This window comes from Paraphaeosphaeria sporulosa (assembly GCF_001642045.1).
Source record: "Paraphaeosphaeria sporulosa strain AP3s5-JAC2a unplaced genomic scaffold CC84scaffold_2, whole genome shotgun sequence".
In the NCBI taxonomy this organism is placed as follows: domain Eukaryota; kingdom Fungi; phylum Ascomycota; class Dothideomycetes; order Pleosporales; family Didymosphaeriaceae; genus Paraphaeosphaeria; species Paraphaeosphaeria sporulosa.
Genome location: NW_017253361.1, coordinates 514,981 through 532,043, shown reverse-complemented (window position 1 = coordinate 532,043; position 17,063 = coordinate 514,981). Strand labels below are relative to the sequence as shown.

At 55.8% G+C, this 17,063-nt stretch overlaps 6 protein-coding genes across 6 annotated transcripts; 4 read left to right on the top strand and 2 right to left on the bottom strand.

Annotated features, from left to right (window-relative positions):
* The first annotated feature begins 89 nt into the window (after positions 1–89).
* On the top strand, positions 90–2,709 carry CC84DRAFT_1160524 (SET domain-containing protein). The gene is made up of 7 exons (XM_018177520.1): positions 90–122; positions 234–1,050; positions 1,114–1,331; positions 1,453–1,688; positions 1,791–2,021; positions 2,074–2,153; positions 2,261–2,709. The coding sequence occupies exons 2-7, from the start codon at positions 466–468 to the stop codon at positions 2,357–2,359; spliced, it is 1,449 nt and encodes a 482-aa protein (XP_018039718.1). The 5' UTR covers positions 90–122; positions 234–465; the 3' UTR covers positions 2,360–2,709.
* A 1,252-nt stretch (positions 2,710–3,961) lies between these two features.
* On the top strand, positions 3,962–7,369 carry CC84DRAFT_1110672 (uncharacterized protein). Its single transcript, XM_018175260.1, has 5 exons — positions 3,962–4,698; positions 4,746–5,065; positions 5,115–5,395; positions 5,445–5,802; positions 5,859–7,369. The coding sequence occupies exons 1-5, from the start codon at positions 4,215–4,217 to the stop codon at positions 7,032–7,034; spliced, it is 2,619 nt and encodes an 872-aa protein (XP_018039717.1). The 5' UTR covers positions 3,962–4,214; the 3' UTR covers positions 7,035–7,369.
* Positions 7,370–7,775: 406 nt separating this feature from the next.
* On the top strand, positions 7,776–8,705 carry CC84DRAFT_1160522 (uncharacterized protein). The gene has a single exon (XM_018177519.1). The coding sequence runs from the start codon at positions 7,844–7,846 to the stop codon at positions 8,264–8,266; it is 423 nt and encodes a 140-aa protein (XP_018039716.1). The 5' UTR covers positions 7,776–7,843; the 3' UTR covers positions 8,267–8,705.
* Positions 8,706–9,344: 639 nt separating this feature from the next.
* On the bottom strand, positions 9,345–10,381 carry CC84DRAFT_1212796 (chromatin associated protein KTI12; the record flags this gene model as incomplete). Its single annotated transcript, XM_018182479.1, has 4 exons — positions 9,345–9,629; positions 9,677–9,943; positions 9,993–10,325; positions 10,376–10,381. The coding sequence occupies 4 exons, from the start codon at positions 10,379–10,381 to the stop codon at positions 9,345–9,347; spliced, it is 891 nt and encodes a 296-aa protein (XP_018039715.1).
* Positions 10,382–11,175: 794 nt separating this feature from the next.
* Positions 11,176–11,370, top strand: CC84DRAFT_1069194 (uncharacterized protein; the record flags this gene model as incomplete). The annotated part of the gene is made up of 1 exon (XM_018173658.2): positions 11,176–11,370. A coding segment is annotated over one exon (195 nt), but the record flags the coding sequence as incomplete, so codon positions are not given.
* Positions 11,371–13,926: 2,556 nt separating this feature from the next.
* Positions 13,927–16,663, bottom strand: CC84DRAFT_1193214 (uncharacterized protein; the record flags this gene model as incomplete). Its single annotated transcript, XM_018181283.1, has 3 exons — positions 13,927–15,808; positions 15,860–15,989; positions 16,644–16,663. 3 exons carry the CDS (start codon positions 16,661–16,663, stop codon positions 14,099–14,101), a joined length of 1,860 nt encoding a protein of 619 aa, XP_018039713.1. The 3' UTR covers positions 13,927–14,098.
* Positions 16,664–17,063: the final 400 nt, after the last annotated feature.

The following is a 17,063-nucleotide window of genomic DNA, read 5'->3' as shown; positions in this document are numbered from 1 at the left end:
TTATGCTCGGAGCGACGTCAACAAACCAAAGCGGCTAGCGCCCACTCTAGTAGGTTTCACACGCCCACTGGCGACCGCCACGCACTACAGGCCCCCTTCGCATTCATCTGGGCCGCCTTGAGGTGAAGAACCCCTGCTCGTTATTTGTTTGTTTGCTCGTGCTCGTGCTCTTGCTTTGGCGACCGCGCGCGTTGTCATGGCTGGGTCCGAACTCCCTCGCTGACCCATTGCAGTTCGCTTTGAGCGCGGCGTGACGACATAGACGCCCCAACCGACGTGCGCACTCGGTTTCCTGCATAAGTCTGCCGTGCTAGGATCTTCGACGCCTCGATAGACCCAGCCTACTGGCCGGGCTACTGCTCATATCCGAGCTTGGGAAGCGTGCTGAGTGCAGTCAACGTCCGTCGCTGAGGGAGCGGCCGTCGCACCCTCAACTAAAGCCCAGAACGACTCGACGTCCTCAGCATGATAAGACGAGGAAGAACCGAAGGATGGCTGAGAGAGCCTATCCAAGGTCTGCATACCTGGGCCAGTTTCCATGGCGTCAAGTTTGATGGCATCAAAGTCGGCCCTTTACCAGGCTTCGAGGATCGCGGCTCTACAGTGATAGCTGCACGGGAACTCATCGGCGAAAAAGCTGAGCCTCTGATGACCATCCCTAAGGAACTCATTCTCTCAAAGCAGAACATCGAGCTGATGGCAAAATCTGATCAACATCTCCACGAGCTTCTCCACGCTCTTGATGACTTCGGACGAACCACTCGAGGAGCAGTTCTGACGTTTCTACTGTTCCAAGCGACCATTTGTTGCCCAGGCGTCAAGGATGTTGGCGTTCACACGCCGCTCACCGAGTACATCAAGTACCTCCCAGATGAACTACTTCCCACTTTTTGGAGTGAAGAGGAGCTCGAGCTTCTTGACGGGACTACGCTTCGCTCTGCTGTCCGGGCTAAAATGAACAGCTTGTTGCGCGAATTCGAGGCATTTCGCGCCGCGACGGAAAATATACATTGGTGTGCTAAACTTTGGTGGGACGAGGACGATGGCATGGTTCGTGAACCCCCAAAGCTATACGGCATCTAGCCAGCCACGTCCTTGCACTGACCTCTCCAGCTTACATTTGACGATTGGTTGCGCGTTGATGCCATGTACCGATCTCGAGCGCTCGAATTTCCCGGCGTGGGAGATGCTATGGTGCCTTGCATTGATATGGCTAACCATGCTTCTGGTGATGCTACCGCCGCTTTGTATGAAACCGACGACGATGGGAACGCAATTCTGATATTGCGACACGGTAAAGACATATTAGAAGGCGGTGAGATAACTATCACGTGAGTGACTCCTAGTTTGACTACCTCGTGCGCGACACGTCCACAGCAGATACACGATGTATTCACTATCCAAGACGAAGCAGACACTCCCCAGTACAGTCGGCTGAGCTAACCAGAACAGATATGGTGATGACAAAGGCGCTTGCGAAAATATCTTCTCCTATGGTTTTCTTGAAGATTCAATGGCATCTGCCCGGATAATGTTCCTCAATCTCGACATACCAGATGATGACCCACTTCGCCCTGCCAAAATTTATGTCTGCAATACAGCCCCTGGATTCCGCCTCGTAGACAAGAATGACAGCATAGAATGGGAGAGCGACTTTGTCTGGCTAGTAGTCGTTAATGAAGAAGACGGTACGTAAACAGGATGCCCGTCATACTATGACGACCAACCCTCGTTTACACTAGATCGTCCTAATATAACGGTCACTTTCGCTGACTTGGTCATTTCTATAGGACTCGATTTTAAAGTGAGACAGACAGTGGACGGAGGCCGAGAGATACAAGCCTTCTGGAAAGAGAGCGAGTTAAACGACACATCGAAGATACGTACATTTCTGGAACAGGATCCTCTATGGGAAGTATTCCAGCTGCGAGCGGTCGTATTAATGCAGGGTCGTGTAGATGCGCAGCTCGCAACATTGGAAACACTGGGCAGCCCGACGCAGGAGGGGTTGATTAGGGAGAGTGAGTCAATCACGGCCGTGCCACTTACAGCCATGTCATACTGATCCTACAGGACCATGGCGCCTTGCCACGCAACTACGCAAACTAGAGCGGAAAATGCTAGAAAGCACAAGAACAATTTTGGATAAGCAGGTACGAACATGCCCATGCTTGTGGCACCTCGTCATCGCTCCTACGCTCTTTTCTCTACTCGTACTCCTGGTCCTAGCGCTGGAATCTTACTGACGCACGGTGCACAGAGATCAGCTCTTCTGGACACAGAAACCATACAGCGATACTTGGGACTCATTGATGACGAGGATAAGGACGAAGAACAGGTAGAAGAAGACTTCACTTGAGTCGGAAGGCCTCCCCACATTCATATACGATCCTATGCATGCTCCCTATGATAGGCCACGTCAAAACCAGGTGGCAGATGGGTTCCATGGTACTGTTAATATAAAGCCACGCCTCTCACTCCCGCTTTCCAATCCCGCCACCTCACGGCGTGCCATGTCAGGCAGGTACCGTCCGTCAGCCATCGCGATTCTGGAAAAAGCACTGTGGAGGGCCGCCACACCGCGGCCTGCTCTGATTAGCAGACATCGCGGTTCGCTTGATTGAAGTCGGGTTGTATCCACTCCTGCCGCACGAATCTTAATGTACCAAATAGTGGCGAAAGCCGCATCCATCGAATCAAAAAGTATCGCAAAGCAACTTCGCTATGACTGCACGTGAATTTGACCTAGGCTGGACTCTTACTTCGTGGATGCAGCCGGACAAAGTGACGGCGCGGTGTGCCGTAATCCCGGCATAAGTCGCTCTGAGCTACATGCGCCTTGGACTTTACTAGCCAGGACATCTACAGGAGCAATCAACGAGGAAGAGTTTTCATGTCGTCCTCTATTAATGTCGATAGACCAAAGCAGCATCTACAGCACTTCGCAGCAACGACAGACGACGACTCGATGTTGCAGGCCAGGTTTTCAAGCCCCCTGCCACGCGATATCGTGCCCTGACCAGGGATGCGAGTGGGCAGCAGCGCACTATCACGGCGCATGCCTCCTGCTGCGCCGAGATTGATCAGAGGTGCCGGTCCACAGCTTCTCGAAGCACGGTAGAATCGTGCCGACCCAAGACCCAAGCAATGATGTGCATCCGCGGCTATCGAGCATGCATTCTTGATGAAAGCAGCTGTGGCACGTAGAGTATGTTTACGAAGATGGGGTCATCTGGACAAGCAGCAGCCATGGGGCGATCTCGTGGGGACCCTGGCTGGTTGCCGCCTTGTTGCGATCCTTCACGGATGAATTGCGTGCGTCCACATGCAGAAATTTACGAAGAAACATCAACACGCACACCCAATCTCGACGAGCCTGCTGGGCCGGAGCTTTTTCGCAAGCACCACGGTCTTCGAACCTGTGGGCACGATTCACGTGGGGTTGTGACTTCGTCGTCGTGTACTAGTTGCTGGGCTGGGTCATCGTCTCGGCGAAAACGCCATGCGTGCATTTGGTACACCCAGCAATAGCTTCTCTACTATAACGACAAGCGACCTTGAAACTCGGTGGCTTGCCCGATATGCGAGCGTCAGAGACAGGATGCGTGTTGGCGGACAGGGGACTCTGCCGCAATTCTATTCACAACGCGAGACCGGATAGCTGTTCAATGGCTGACGGACGACGCCCCCGTGTCGAGACATGCAGCTCTCCCGACCCCTCGCTGATCATTCGCAAGTGGTTAGCGACGAGGCAGGCCACGAAAAAGGAGCGGAGCCAGGACGCGATGCGGCGTGAAATTGGGTCGACCAGGAGGACCCTGGGCCGGTGGTCCATGAGCTGCAAATCCTCGAGCGAGCGTTCCCCGCATCGCCGCGAGAGGCCCCAGGAAACGCTAAGCTAGCGGCCCTGGAAGCGTGCGAACACGGCGAGGACGCACTGACGGCGCCCCTCTGGCCATACATGAGCAGCCGCAGCCCTCCCTCCGCGCACCACTCGTGCCGCTTGGTCCTCTTGCTTATACGCACCCGCGCCGCCCACGTACTTGACACCTGCCGCCCCCTCTGCCACATCGCAGTCACAACATCATCGACAGTTGCCCCGAGGCACTGCGCATGGGAACAACCGACACTTCCGTCGCACGACTCTTTCGCCACTCGATGCGCTGAACCGACGATTCCGCACCTCCAAGACGAGACACAAGAACACCGCCAACATGCCCGGGATCCTGCCCATGAAGGTGATCAAGGTTGGTACCAACAACCAGGCGCGCATAGCCCAGGCCTGCGATCGATGCCGCTCCAAGAAAATCCGGTGCGATGGCGTGCGGCCGCAGTGCACGCAGTGTGTGAACGTAGGCTTTGAGTGCAAGACCAGCGACAAGCTCAGCCGTCGAGCGTTTCCTCGCGGCTATACAGAGTCGCTTGAGGAGCGCGTGCGCGCCCTGGAGGCCGAGGTGCGCGAGCTCAAGGATCTGCTGGACGAGAAGGACGAGAAGATCGACATGCTTTCACGGATACATTCGCATTCGTCTCCGACACATTCGGTGCCGAGACCGTCCACGACTCCGATTTCAGAGATCCGCGAAGATCCGCAAGAGAAAGAAGACACATTCAAGATACAACAGTCGCCTCTGCTACTTGATGACGAAAACCGAGACACATACTGCGTGGGAAGCTCGAGCGGGAGGGCGCTCGTTGGTATGCCAGCTTGCTGCACGCATTTATTCGCCCCTAACAGATTGCAGAATCCTTCAAGCAGCGCGCGCAGGAATCTGGGAGGTCGTGCTCAGATGTCAACTCCAATGCGTTCTTTGGTACTGGGTCGAAGCCGTCGGTATCGCACTCACCGAAGCGACCCATCTCGTTCAGGGCCCCACCGCGCCTTGTATCCGACCAGATGATCAACATCTTCTTCCAAGAATGGGCACCCTTATTCCCAGTGCTACATCGGCCAACCTTCCTTTCTCTGTACGAGCAGTACGTCGCCAGTCCTGATGCTATGACCGACAAGAAGTCAATTGCAAAACTCAACCTCGTTTTTGGTATCGCTGCGCTTTCTAGCGATGTGAGCACCCCACACACGCGCGTCTGTTAACCACGCTAACCCCTGCCAGCCCCGTGATGGCCAGGATGTTGAGTCTTTCGAAGCGCAGTGGCGAGCCGCATTAGAAAGCTTCGTGATGGACAACGACATGGCTACGTTGCAATGTTTGGTACTCGCCCAAATACACTGCTTGCTCAAAGCGGATTACTCTCGGCTGCTCAAATACAAGGGGCTTGCCGTTGGCTTGTCACAACGCCTCGGTTTGCACCAATCGCAGAAGAGGTTCGCGCTCGGAGCATTAACCAGCGAGACACGCAAGAAGGTCTTCTGGTCGCTCTACACTGTAGACTGGTAAGCCTGGGATTCAGTTTCGGTGTAAACAAATGCTAATTGATGGTAGTTTCTCCGCCGCCCATCTTGGTCTTCCTAAGCTCCTGAGTGAAGAGGACGTACACTGCGAATATCCAGTAGATGCCGACGATGAGTATGTTACCGAGAAGGGCTTTCTCCCGACCCTTCCAGGAGAGTCCACCAAACTCTCAAGTGCGTTGGCACTGTTCCGGCTGTCGCGCATCCTCTCCAAGGTGCTAGCAGATCTATATCCTGCTGCAGCGATACACGAGATATCTTTCCGTGCCATCTCCTCGCTTTCCGATGACCTTGAAGAGTGGACGACCAATCTCGCGCCGCATCTCAAGCTCACTTTCCAGCAAGACAAGCCTAGCACAAACGTGACCAGCAGCAGGTCACCTATCCTGGTAGGTCTTGCTTGTGCCCAACCTATATTGGATAGACGTAGCTAACAAGATCCTAGTCCTTGGCGTACAATCACATTCGGTCGCTTATCTATCGTCCAGTAGTCGTTGCCAACCTGGGCGATAGGGGCTCTTCGGCAATGGTCGCGGTCGGCGATGCGTCCAAGCATATCGTACAGATCGTTCAGCTGCTTGATGAACGCAAGTTGAGCTTCTCTTTCTGTCTCAACAAAAATGAGGTTCTGGTTCAGGCAGGCTTCGGGCTCCTGTACCAGACGCTTGACCTCGACCGCGATGGGAAGCTCATCAAAGACTGCAATCGGTTGAGCTGCACTGTTATGGACATGCTTGACAACGGTACCGCTGCTGGCGCCCACGAGTTTAGGCGTGTGGGATGCTCGATGATTGCCATTCCTCGTGTCGTCGATTCTATGCCTACCCCGATCCTGTCCCGTCACAACTCAGAAGGTACTATGGCCGCTCCTATGGAACGCTTCCGTGCCACGCAAAAAACGCTCAAGGCAATTGCCGCACGCTTTTCTCCGGGTCAATTGAAAGCCAACCTGCAGAGCGCCGCCAGCGAACCACGCCGCGCCACACTGCCCACGATCTCACCGTCTGTAGGCGCCCACGCGAGCCAATCTTCTACCAGTCTCTCCTCCATCCGTTCTGAACCTTACCACCAGGCGGAACAGACACTCAGCCCGCTCTCCCACCGTGCCTCGTTCTCTCACGCCAAACGCCGCCCTAGCCACCTCTACCAAAGTCAGAACCGCAACATTGACTTCCTTTCTTTCGGCCCGGATCCGCTTGCAAGCTACCACATGCCTCACCACACCATCAATAAAGCAGACGTCTCGCCCTCGGACTGGGAGCGGCTTCTATCCTCCCTCGACAATGGCCAAACCAACATCTACGATTCAATCTACGGCGGCCCCCCAGCCGACGCTCTACTCGACAGCATGCCGCTCTCCGCAGGCGCCGAATCGACCCGCACATGGTCCCCCAACATGTGGAACATGGCCTACAACGAACAGGCCCCGCCACCGCAGAGCGTGCTCAGCTTCAGCGACGAGAGCCTGACCAGTGGAGAGGAATTCGCAAACTCGGTCGGCGACTACGGCTCCACGCCTGGTAGCGACAACTTCAAAAACTACCAGGGCATCGTGATTCCGAATCTCAACGCGCAGGACTCGCTTGCGCTTAGTGGGCTCGACGGAAACTTTGGCTTGTAATCTTCGTACCTTTTCTAATGACGGTCGGGCTGGGAAAACGGCTACTACCTAGGTTATGACGGGGTTGGACATTGGATTCGGATTTGGACTTGAATGGCTGTTGTCTTCTTGGTTTCTTGTGTTTGGTCAGGGATGGAATAGGATGGCTACGCGTTGGGTTTGCGGTTTTCTTGCTTCACTTCTTGAGATACCTGCGCCGCACACGTATGACCCTGTGCGCTGCCTTTGCTCTAACTTTACTCTCAATTCTCGCTTCCAATGTTGCTGCTTCTTTGAGACAGACGCCAGTCACTCCAGTCTTTACCACACCACGCACGGTACGGTACACAAGTAGCTCCCACTGTAACCACGCACACACATACATGATGATTCCAATTCCAATTTCAAATCATCACAACCTACATGCCTCGTTATTCCCGCAGCCACCCAAGCACCAAACAAACAAAACCTGCCGACATTTCCCCCCCGCGCAACGAAGGTATCTGTAACGCCGCCCCGACCGATCCAGACCGCCCTCTAGCCCTCCACACGCCCCCAACACTCGGCGTGGCAGTGCACACCACACCCGGCCCGCGCCTCGCCACTCGTGCATTGCAATAGTTATATCAGCGCGACCCCGCGCGCGCAGCGTCAAGCAGGCACCGCAGATCGACACGCCAACGCAAAGCCCTTGGGAGTCTCCAGGCCACGACGCGAGCATGACGCCCTCGATCTCCCGCGCTGCCACGGCTGACGGACGGCCGTTCGACGTGGTGCGCGACCACGCGGGGCTCGCTGCGCGCGCGAATAGGGCGCTCGCGGGGTGCGGGATGGGGCGGTACGTGGACTCTTTTCCTTTGTTTTGTCTTGTCTTGTTCCTTGCCCGCATTACATGTGCTGCTGTTACGATGCGATGGGATGTGGGCGGTGCTGATGTGCGAACAGGGTGCGCGACACGCCCCAAGCGGCAGCGGGCATTACAGCAGCGCGCTGGATACCTGGCTGCGGGCCTGCCGCGAGAGGCAGTGTGCGGTGCTGCGCCGGCGTCTGAGCGCGGTGCTGGCGTACTGGTCTCGTCTGCTGGCGTGCTCATCGACAAGGCCACGCCACGCCAACGGCTTTCCTATCCTGTCCTATCCTTTCCTATCCCCCTTGGACGCGCACCCACGCGCCGGAAGAAAATACCGACACGCCTGACCTGGTCGTCGGTGAGCTGGGCGCCGTTTGCCCTCCGCTCTAGGACGCACCACTGACGAGCAGCGAGCGCGCCGCTGAGCGCAGTCGGACGCGCGGATGGCGTAGGCCCAGATCCGCTGGGCGCTCGCCGAGCTGCGCCAGCAAGCTTGGGGCTGGGGCGGGATGGCGCGCGCACGTGGGCCCTTGCCGCTTCGGGGTCGCGGGGTGGTGGTGGGGTAGGGCTAGTGCGTGGGTCCGCCAGGTTTGGCGAGTGGGAAGATGATGGGGTAAGGTGGATACGGGGATAGCAGGAGTTTGCACGAGGGCTGGGCGGATGAAGGGAGGCGTCGACGTGGTGGAGACAAGGGTTGCATCTGTTGCAGCGGTGTGCGACGGGACGGCTTGGGATGTGCGGATGGGGGCCAATTCCGGACGACCAGCTTTGCAGAGGTTAGAAAATAGCGTCTAGCGCGCATGAGCAAGTACAAGAACGAACGGCGACTTGGAAAATGCTAGCATCATGATTTGCCAACGATTGTAGATACATGACGTGATGTTGTACGTCCAGCTCGATCTCGACGTCAGATGCACCCCTCAACACCACGCAGCGAGCCCCTCACGAAAAAACTGGAGCACACACACGTGTGGATCTGGGGACCCCGCAAAGGCCCAAATCGCCGACATAGTTTCGCGTATCTCGTGGCCAAGGGGTGGAGCCTGCTCCTGGGGCGCTGAAGGGGACACCTCAGACCACCATCGTTCGACGTGTATGCGTGATGCAAACCCTCGTGCAAGCATCCATGACATGGCTGACCCACGACGGCGCTAGATGCGCTATCGCGGGAACGCACTAGCACGGAACGAGAGAAACTTTTGTCGGGGGAAACCGGGGAATGGAGGGCGGGTGGAGGGAGCTGAGCAACACCACGGGCGCTCGTGTGATGCCTTCAGTATCCGTCAAGGTCGACCTCGACCGTCACTGTGTTGTTTACTTCCCAGGAGCGTTCCCTGTCCGGCAAGATGGAAGACGCACGCGCGAATGGCGTAGGCGGCTCGGTCTAACGTCAAGTGACCGTCGAGGCAGGTGTCGCGACAGCGTAGCGCCCAAGTGAGCACGCGCAAACCCTGCGTCTCCACCTGCCGCCGTTTGCGGACTCACCGCAAGAACTGGTCGTTGAGGTAGTTGACGAATATCTCCTTTATCCGCGACTTGGAGAAGCTGTGCTGGCGGTTCAGCGTGATGAACTGGCGGCGGATGCGCTGCAGCTGGGGGAGCGTCATGGGGTTTGCGGGGAGTTCAATGGGTTTGTCAACGTCCTGGACAAGTACCTCGCCGCCGCCTTCGCCTGGATGGTCCTTTTGGTAAGTCATGATCTGGGCCAGGATGTCCGAGGTGGTCTTGTCGAGTTCGTAGAGGTAGTTTTGCTCTGTGGCTGGTTTCTGGGGTTGTCAACATTGAGGTGTCAGCCGAAGAGTAGGATACACACCAGTACAGTTGCCTGGTTCGGTCGTACAACTTTCCCTTTGCCGTCGCTGCCGACCAGAGCGTCCCATATCTGCTCGAAGGGGGGTGTGGCATCCTCTTCGACTACGGTGAATAGCGGGCTGTCCCACCTCGCCATGCCGTTGGGCTCCTCATACCGGAAGATCAGATTCTCAAAGTCGTCTTGGGCGTACCCTCCATCTTGATCTTTGTCTGCAAGCAGCTTGTTGTTGATTTCGCGACATTTGTCGGCGGTCAATCCTACGTGCACCTCTTGAACTTTCAGCAAAATCACTAACGGGCCGACAGGGATGACTGACGACGCAGCTGGTAGTCTGAACGGCCTTGGCCTCGCAGTTGAGTTGATAGCGAAAACCTTTGATGTAGTTTAGGCCGTCGGCGATGACGATGTCGTCACGGGAGAGCACCCTCTTTACGGCAGAATACTCCTCCGCGCGGGCGTCCTTTTCAGCCTTAGCCGTGTGATATACCCCACGGGACACGCCAAGAGACTGGTCGTTGATGAGGTGGACCTTGAGCTTGCTGGATCGCGCATCGGCGCTCTCGCTGGCGATCCTGGCCTCGAAGAAATCCTTCAGCTGCTGGGCGCGTGTGGTCTTGCCCGCCGAGGGATACCCCGAGATGACCAGGAGCTGCGCAGGTATCAGCGTACCACGTCTAGCTGGATGCGTGCAGGACTCACGGGCATGATGTTGCGGGACGATATCTCGCGGCGGCAAATGCTCAAGTGTCGGTGTCTGATTATTTTGGGCTGGTCGCCTCGAGACGACGCCGCAGACGGAAAGACTCCCGGAAAATAATGGCCCGTTCCAAACCGCGTTCTGGGGCGTGATAGGCGTGATTGGGACGTGTGGAGCAGAGCAGTGACGAGATTTCACGGGCAGTGGTCGGTGGGCGGCCGAGCAATAATTCATGCGCTTGCCAGCCTCGGTACAAGATACACCCGCTATCTGCCTCAGCGCCGCCGCCTCCTCCACTCTCGTCTGGCCATCTGTCCTGCTGCATATTGCTCGCTCAGCCGCTCTCTATTGCGCCGTGCCCGCAGTTGATTGCCAATCTACGAGGCCGCTCGCTACCGCTTCTGCCCTCGCCCCGACACTGATCGGCTCGCTGTGTCGATACAGCGTCGCCGCGATAAGTACTCGGCGGACCGCGTACCGCTCCAGCGACAACCAAGTCTGCACGCACAGGCGCCCCCTCGACGACGCCGCCCGTTGCTGCTGCCTCGCTCCTGCCCTCACAACGCGCTGCTCACACGCAATGTCGTCGACCGCACCCCGCCCCGCCCCGCCGCCGAGGCCCGTCTACGCGCCCCTCCAGTCCTCTGCCAACAGCTCCGAGACCTCGTCGGCCTTCCAGAGCTACAGCAGCAGCGCACGCCTCTCCGCCCCGACGCCCGCCTCGGCAGCCCCTGTGAATTCGCCCACATCGCCGCCTCAACCCCCGCAGAACTTCTTCGGCTCGTTGAACGGCCAGCCCCAGTCGCAGCAGGCCCCGCCAGAGATGCCGCCCATGCAGCGCTATCGCAGCTTCGAGTACCAGCCGAATAGGGACGGTGCCGGCAGGACGGCCGGGGAGACGCAGAACTTCCTCAACCAGGCCGCACTTCTGGCCGAGGCGGCAAAGCGGGCACAGATGGCCTGCGTCATGCGCGACCTCGACAGCATGGAGCTGTAAACCGGACGCAACCCCTTTGCCATTGCCACACGTACCTAGGCATCCCTCGGCAACTCTTCTGCAGCATTGACGCTGAAAACCGATGGCGGGCAAAACTCGGCCTTCACGTTCTGTATCGGTGGGTCCGGTCCGACCATCCCATGCAGACGCCTCATTCTCCGCCCATCTGCGAAAACGCACCGGCTGCCTCGCCGAAACTATGGCACCTTTGGCCCAAACCGTGTTCCGTGGGCCTGTCGCGGCTTTATCACTTTACTTCCAAACTTCATGTGCATACATTTTCTCAGCCCCTTTTCACCACCTGCCGCATGGACAGCCACCCTCTTTGCGGCATTTCATAGCGTCGGCGTTCACACCGTGTCTTGATAGCGCTTTATAATCGGAGTTTCACCGAATCGGATCATGGGTATACTGTTTGTTTTCTTATCGAGAGAGGGTAGGAGCTGCGGGCAACAAAGCAGAGACTACGGGCTAGGACGATTGTTTTAGGAGGATGAGCGGCACGTATGGATAGCGAGTATCGTTCGGAGCGTACGTTATCGAGGGAGTAGATAGATAGGAATACCACCGCGCGTTCGCACGCCCCCATATTTTGTGCTGCCATGTGCTCGTTCCGCATACTCTTTTCTACCTACAATTCAACCCCACACCTACACAATCTCAATATCCTGCGAAGGCGTCATCCATTACTCGTAGGCTACTCACACAGCCTATAGGCCCCCATTCCCCTCGCCTTATCCTCACTCCACCACCTCTCCACATTCCACTCAGCACACGGGGGCTAGACCAACCACACCCGCTCCGTCAAGCAATTCGCACACCCAATAATTCGCCAGTGCATCAAGTTCCCAACACGGAAGCAGCCAACTTTCCCAGAAACCCGGACACGCACGTGAAATCCCCAGCGCGGCTTCACGTGTCAAGCACGCTCCAACATCAACCTTGACACCGCCGGATGAGGAAGCTACGTGGGCAGCACCACTCTCCTTCGCACACTCTCGCAAGCCGCGGCAAGCTGTCGTGCGTTCCAGCAGTGTGCCAGCACACATCGATTTCGCAAATATAGCGCAGACGCATGGGCCTTGGCCTGCAGTCCCCTCTCACGAGAGGCTAAGCATGTGCAGCTACCCCGAGATGCCTCGTGGTCTGCTACGAGGCGGCAGACTGTGGCATGCAGATGTGCGACGCTGCTATGCGTTGCGTGAGGACGAGGATGAGAAGGCTGCTGAACGAGGCGCGCTGGTACCGGTGAGGAAGTAATACAGCACATCTACACATCTTGCCGGGCGTGGGAAAGCTCCCAGAGCCGGGTCCGCGCCGGGCGTTGCTTTGGGACTGGGTTTCCCTTCTGGACGCACGCGTCGTGGCGCTGCCATGCGGTGGTGTGTGCATGTGCTCCCCCTGGCGGAGAGAGTCTGCATGACCGAGCGAGAAGAGTGCGTGTGTAGGCTCTCCTGTGATGCATGTGCATACTGTACTAAGCAACCGCCCGCTTTTTTCGCTATGCTGGTAGGCAGACCACATCTAAGAGCCGAGAGAAGCCAGTGGAGTAATGGTAAGGGGTCGCGGGATTGAGCGCTGTCCTTTTGCGGGTGGGGTGGTGAGACACGCAGGGGTACAATGGTCTGCACTGCCTCATTGTGGAGGGAGAACGGAGGGTGCAAAGGATGATGAGCAAGAAGAGGAATAGATGCTGTGTGTGTAGGTCTCCATAGTATTGGGACACAAGCTTCCGGTGAAGGGGTGGGGCATGGGTTCATCGAGCGGAGTGGGCGAGATCGGGGGAATCTATAGAATGTGAGGCGACAGTAGCGCTGGGATGTCCGTAAAGATCCAGTGCGCAATGTATAGACGGGCCTCTACGTGGATGTGGTCTCGATGATCCATGTTCCATGGAGAGCAAGCGGGATTTTAACAAGTGCAGATCATCTGCAAAGGGCAGTTGAATATTGAGAGGTAGAATAGATGAGATGACAGCAAGACTTTGATACGAAAGGACGCAACGAACCGTACACATTATTGCAGAGAGAAAAGAAACGAATAAAATAAGCCGCACAGAAGACCACCTGTTGAAGGATCTTTCTCAGCGTCTTGGCCGTAACCGCGAAATTTCCCGAGCAGTCAACCCCCAGCTCGACTACCAACGATGCTTTTCAGATAGGGAAGAGTCAGAAAATGCCCACGCCACTGCCGTCCGAAAGTCCCTCCTTCCGCCGGCGAACGGCGTCCTCCGCTCCATTTGTCAGCTTCGCTACAGTGCCGCAGTGCATGTGTCAGACCGCTCTCTTCCTCTGGGGGAGGTACAATTTGCGTAACCATATAATGGTCTGCTTTCTCCATGTACCGAGTTGCCGAGTTTTGCTGATGCCATCAACTTGGAGATGCGGACAGGGGTCATGCATTGTAGCTCGACCACGTCGTTGAGAAGCCCGGCAACGTTGCGAGCCTGAGCGCCTTTGTTGCAAGTGTATCGTGTGCAGGGTAGAAGGACCGAAGATGATGAAAAGTGCTCAAGGACTATTCCCGGACCGAGGCGCTGGTTTCCGAGGGATGCTGTGGGAACAAGCGGGGATCTCACCGGTGTCGTGTCGACCCCTGCATCGATGCTGCACCTCAAGCCCCTCCACAAGGCGACTCGATAGACTGCGGGACCGTGGTTCGCAAACCACTGTCCGCCTTCTATGCGGCTCTGCTAGCTGCGCCATCGCCCAGAGCTCCGGCCAGAAATTCACTGGCAGCTGCGTTCCCTGCATCTGCCTGAAGCTCCAGGTACCCAGCGCCATTCCGACTCGTACTGAGCGTCTCCACCATGCTCTCGTGACCGGTCCTCCGCACCATGCTTGGGCGGCAAGGGACCTCGATTGAAACTAATCATGACAACGATGCCCAATGCGTTGTCATCGCTAGGGCTGTAGGACCGGCCTGGGCGAATCATGTACACGAGGCTGCGTTCATCGAGGGTGCCCGTGATAGAGCGGTTGTAGGCCGGGCCTCCAGGCAGAGGTGGATTGAGGATGTGGTGCAATCTCTTGGAGCAAGGGCATCTCGAGGCTGACGGTGGCCACATTCTGGTTGGGGAATGGCGGTAGGCCACGTCGTTGAGCAGGGCGGGGAGAGTGAGCAGCTGAGGTGTGGTCGTTGAGAGGTCCGCCCAATCCAGAGGCGCTACACGGCGGGATCCGATACGTAGCCTCAGACACGATGTGGAGAGGTCGGTGCAGCAGCGGTCGTCTTCGACCATGTCCATGAAGGAGGCGCAGGAGTAGTTGTAGGCTCTGAGTTTGGTTCTGGCGAGAATGAAGGGTCGCCCAGCGTTGCTTCCGTGAAGTACCTCAGGGTGGAAGTTCCAATTGAAACGGGATTCTGGAGGTGCATAGTTGGGGTTGTTTGTTGAATCCAGAGTTTGAATATAGGCATCGCCCCAGGGCAGTTCAGGTCCAGTCGAGGCTTCAAGTAAGGGTGATCCTCCTGTTGAGCTAGAGGGAGAATCGAATCCTGAAACGAATTCTGAGATGTAATATGTGCGTACCTGTCGACTCAGGTTCTTCTGGTATTCTCGTCGAGCTTCGACAATCATGAGATCGTTCGTGCTCTCATCAATTTGTAGGCTCAGATCTGTCCACGAGTCGTGAATGACACCCTCATCATGTTGTCGCCTCCATAGCTTCTTGTTAGATTCTAGGAACTCTGCTTTGGGATTGTCGACCGGGAGCCGCATGCAATGGTAGAAGGATGTCCAGTCGATCTCTTCCGCCTCGAAGGTTGACTGGTTTGACACTGCGTAGAAATACCCTTCATGGATCTCAAAAGCTATCGTTGGGCCAAGATCAGTCCCAAAGAATCCGTGGAGCTGAATTGGTGTGCATGGTAGGCTGTTTTCGTCGTTGAGGGAGACGCCTTGGACTTCCCACTCGTAGTGACCTTGCGATCCTACAGAAGTGTAAGTTCCGTAGTAAAGAAAACGTGACGTATGACGGGCGAAGACCCTATCGCTCGCTTCCAGCCGTATCCTTTTGATTAATCTCGCTTGGTCTGATACTCCAGGCTTAGTCGTAATTGCATAGAGGCGGCCGTTATTATGTCTGCCCCTGCCCTCCACGTAGATGGTAACGATATCATCATTGTAGTACAACAAAGACAGCTTAACATCGCTAGAAGACGATGAACTCTCAGAATATTCAACGATAATAAGCGAAAGATCGATGGTGGTTGCTGGCCCATGGGCGTGTGCGTCGGACACTCGAATAGTGTTGCCCTCGAGGATGCATAATATGCCTTTTCGGTAACAAAAGTCGTTGGCTCGCCCGATAACGCGTGCTGAAAATGGATGTGCTTTTGAAAAGGCATGTCTCCGGTCCTGTATATGGCTAAATGCATCGCAATACGAGATGCGCTGTTCTTGAGCCAATCGTGCTTCCTTTGTATATTTAAATTCGGCCTGTACGATGTAAACTTGTATGATCCAAGATTTAAATAGGCCCTTTCACACCTCAATTGCCTTCCTACAGATGCCATTCTCCTGGAGCAGGCTTCGAAGCTGTCGGCAACTGTGTGCAAGGCTGACAATGTCATCAAATCCCAGATGAGACGTAATGTAAAACAGCACGTCAAATGGAAGCCTGTCCAGTTTGAGGAACATTAATTCGGGATGCAAAGCTGGTAGTTAAGAATGCTCATGAGACACTGTGAGAGAAGGTGCAATAGGCAAGCAAGCGGAACCCAGAATAACGTAAGCTGTGAGGTACGATGTAATTGAAAGTCGACGAATAGGAAAAAAAGTAAGCAAGGCAAAGCTGCAGCATGTCCACTGGTAGAGTGAGGGGTAAGGCTGAATGAGAAGTTTGCTGGTAAGGCCGACTGGGAGCAACATCGTGACGGCTACTTATCTGGCAGACTTAGTTGAGCCGCAAAACTTTAGGTATGGGGCCCAAGCCTTGTACGTCGTTACAATCGTTCCTCGGCTCGTAGACTGCCAGCCCGTGTTTCGCATCGTTAGTGACCTAGGGCGGGTGACACAAGGCTACGGACTATGAGAAGCTAGGGTATGTCGCCGGAAACAGCTCCTGAGGTTGTGGAAGGACCGATGAATATCGAATACGGCTCTATCGGTCCAATTATTGATTCGGGACCACGAGATCACGCGAAGGATGGTTGCTAAGATGGACTAAGAAAAGAGGCACAGCAGACCTTGTTGTTGCCAGACGTGTTCAAGTGAGCGTTGGAGGCTGAAAATGAAGACCGATATGTGATTGGGCGAGATGCGCAACGCTTGCGCAGCCCTGGAGCCAGCCATGTCACGCGCAGAATGTTAGCCTTCTCGGCCCCACTCCGCGCCTTGCCAAGAATTGAGGCTCTGCGAACCATCCCACTGAGACCTCTGACATGATCGAATCTCAAGTTCAGCCTTTTAACGCTAGGATAATACAGTAGTGGAATGCTTTCATCCATTAGATCTTCAGTCAATATTGATCTTCGGCTTGGGACACTCAGATTGAGCATGGGTATGCATCAGCCTTGTGCTTATAGACATGCTGATCCGGGAGTCGTTCTGCAGCCTCGCTGTGCCTCGTCACGTATCCCACCTATGAAGTATCTTTATTGGGGGTGCTTCTAGCCCCTAAAGATAGAGGTACATATGCACTTGTGTGGCTCTACTGCCGTTTCCGGGAGAGCTCTCTGCTCTTCTCTCAGGG

Coding starts and splice junctions, on each gene's coding strand:
- CC84DRAFT_1110672 (XM_018175260.1), top strand. CDS start 4,215: ATGCCCGGGATCCTGCCCATGAAGGTGATCAAGGTTGGTACCAACAAC. Junction 4,699..4,745: donor GAGCGGGAGGGCGCTCGTTG/GTATGCCAGCTT, acceptor AACAGATTGCAG/AATCCTTCAAGCAGCGCGCG. Junction 5,803..5,858: donor GCAGCAGGTCACCTATCCTG/GTAGGTCTTGCT, acceptor ACAAGATCCTAG/TCCTTGGCGTACAATCACAT.
- CC84DRAFT_1160522 (XM_018177519.1), top strand. CDS start 7,844: ATGGGGCGGTACGTGGACTCTTTTCCTTTGTTTTGTCTTGTCTTGTTC.
- CC84DRAFT_1160524 (XM_018177520.1), top strand. CDS start 466: ATGATAAGACGAGGAAGAACCGAAGGATGGCTGAGAGAGCCTATCCAA. Junction 1,689..1,790: donor AGTCGTTAATGAAGAAGACG/GTACGTAAACAG, acceptor TCATTTCTATAG/GACTCGATTTTAAAGTGAGA. Junction 2,022..2,073: donor GGAGGGGTTGATTAGGGAGA/GTGAGTCAATCA, acceptor CTGATCCTACAG/GACCATGGCGCCTTGCCACG.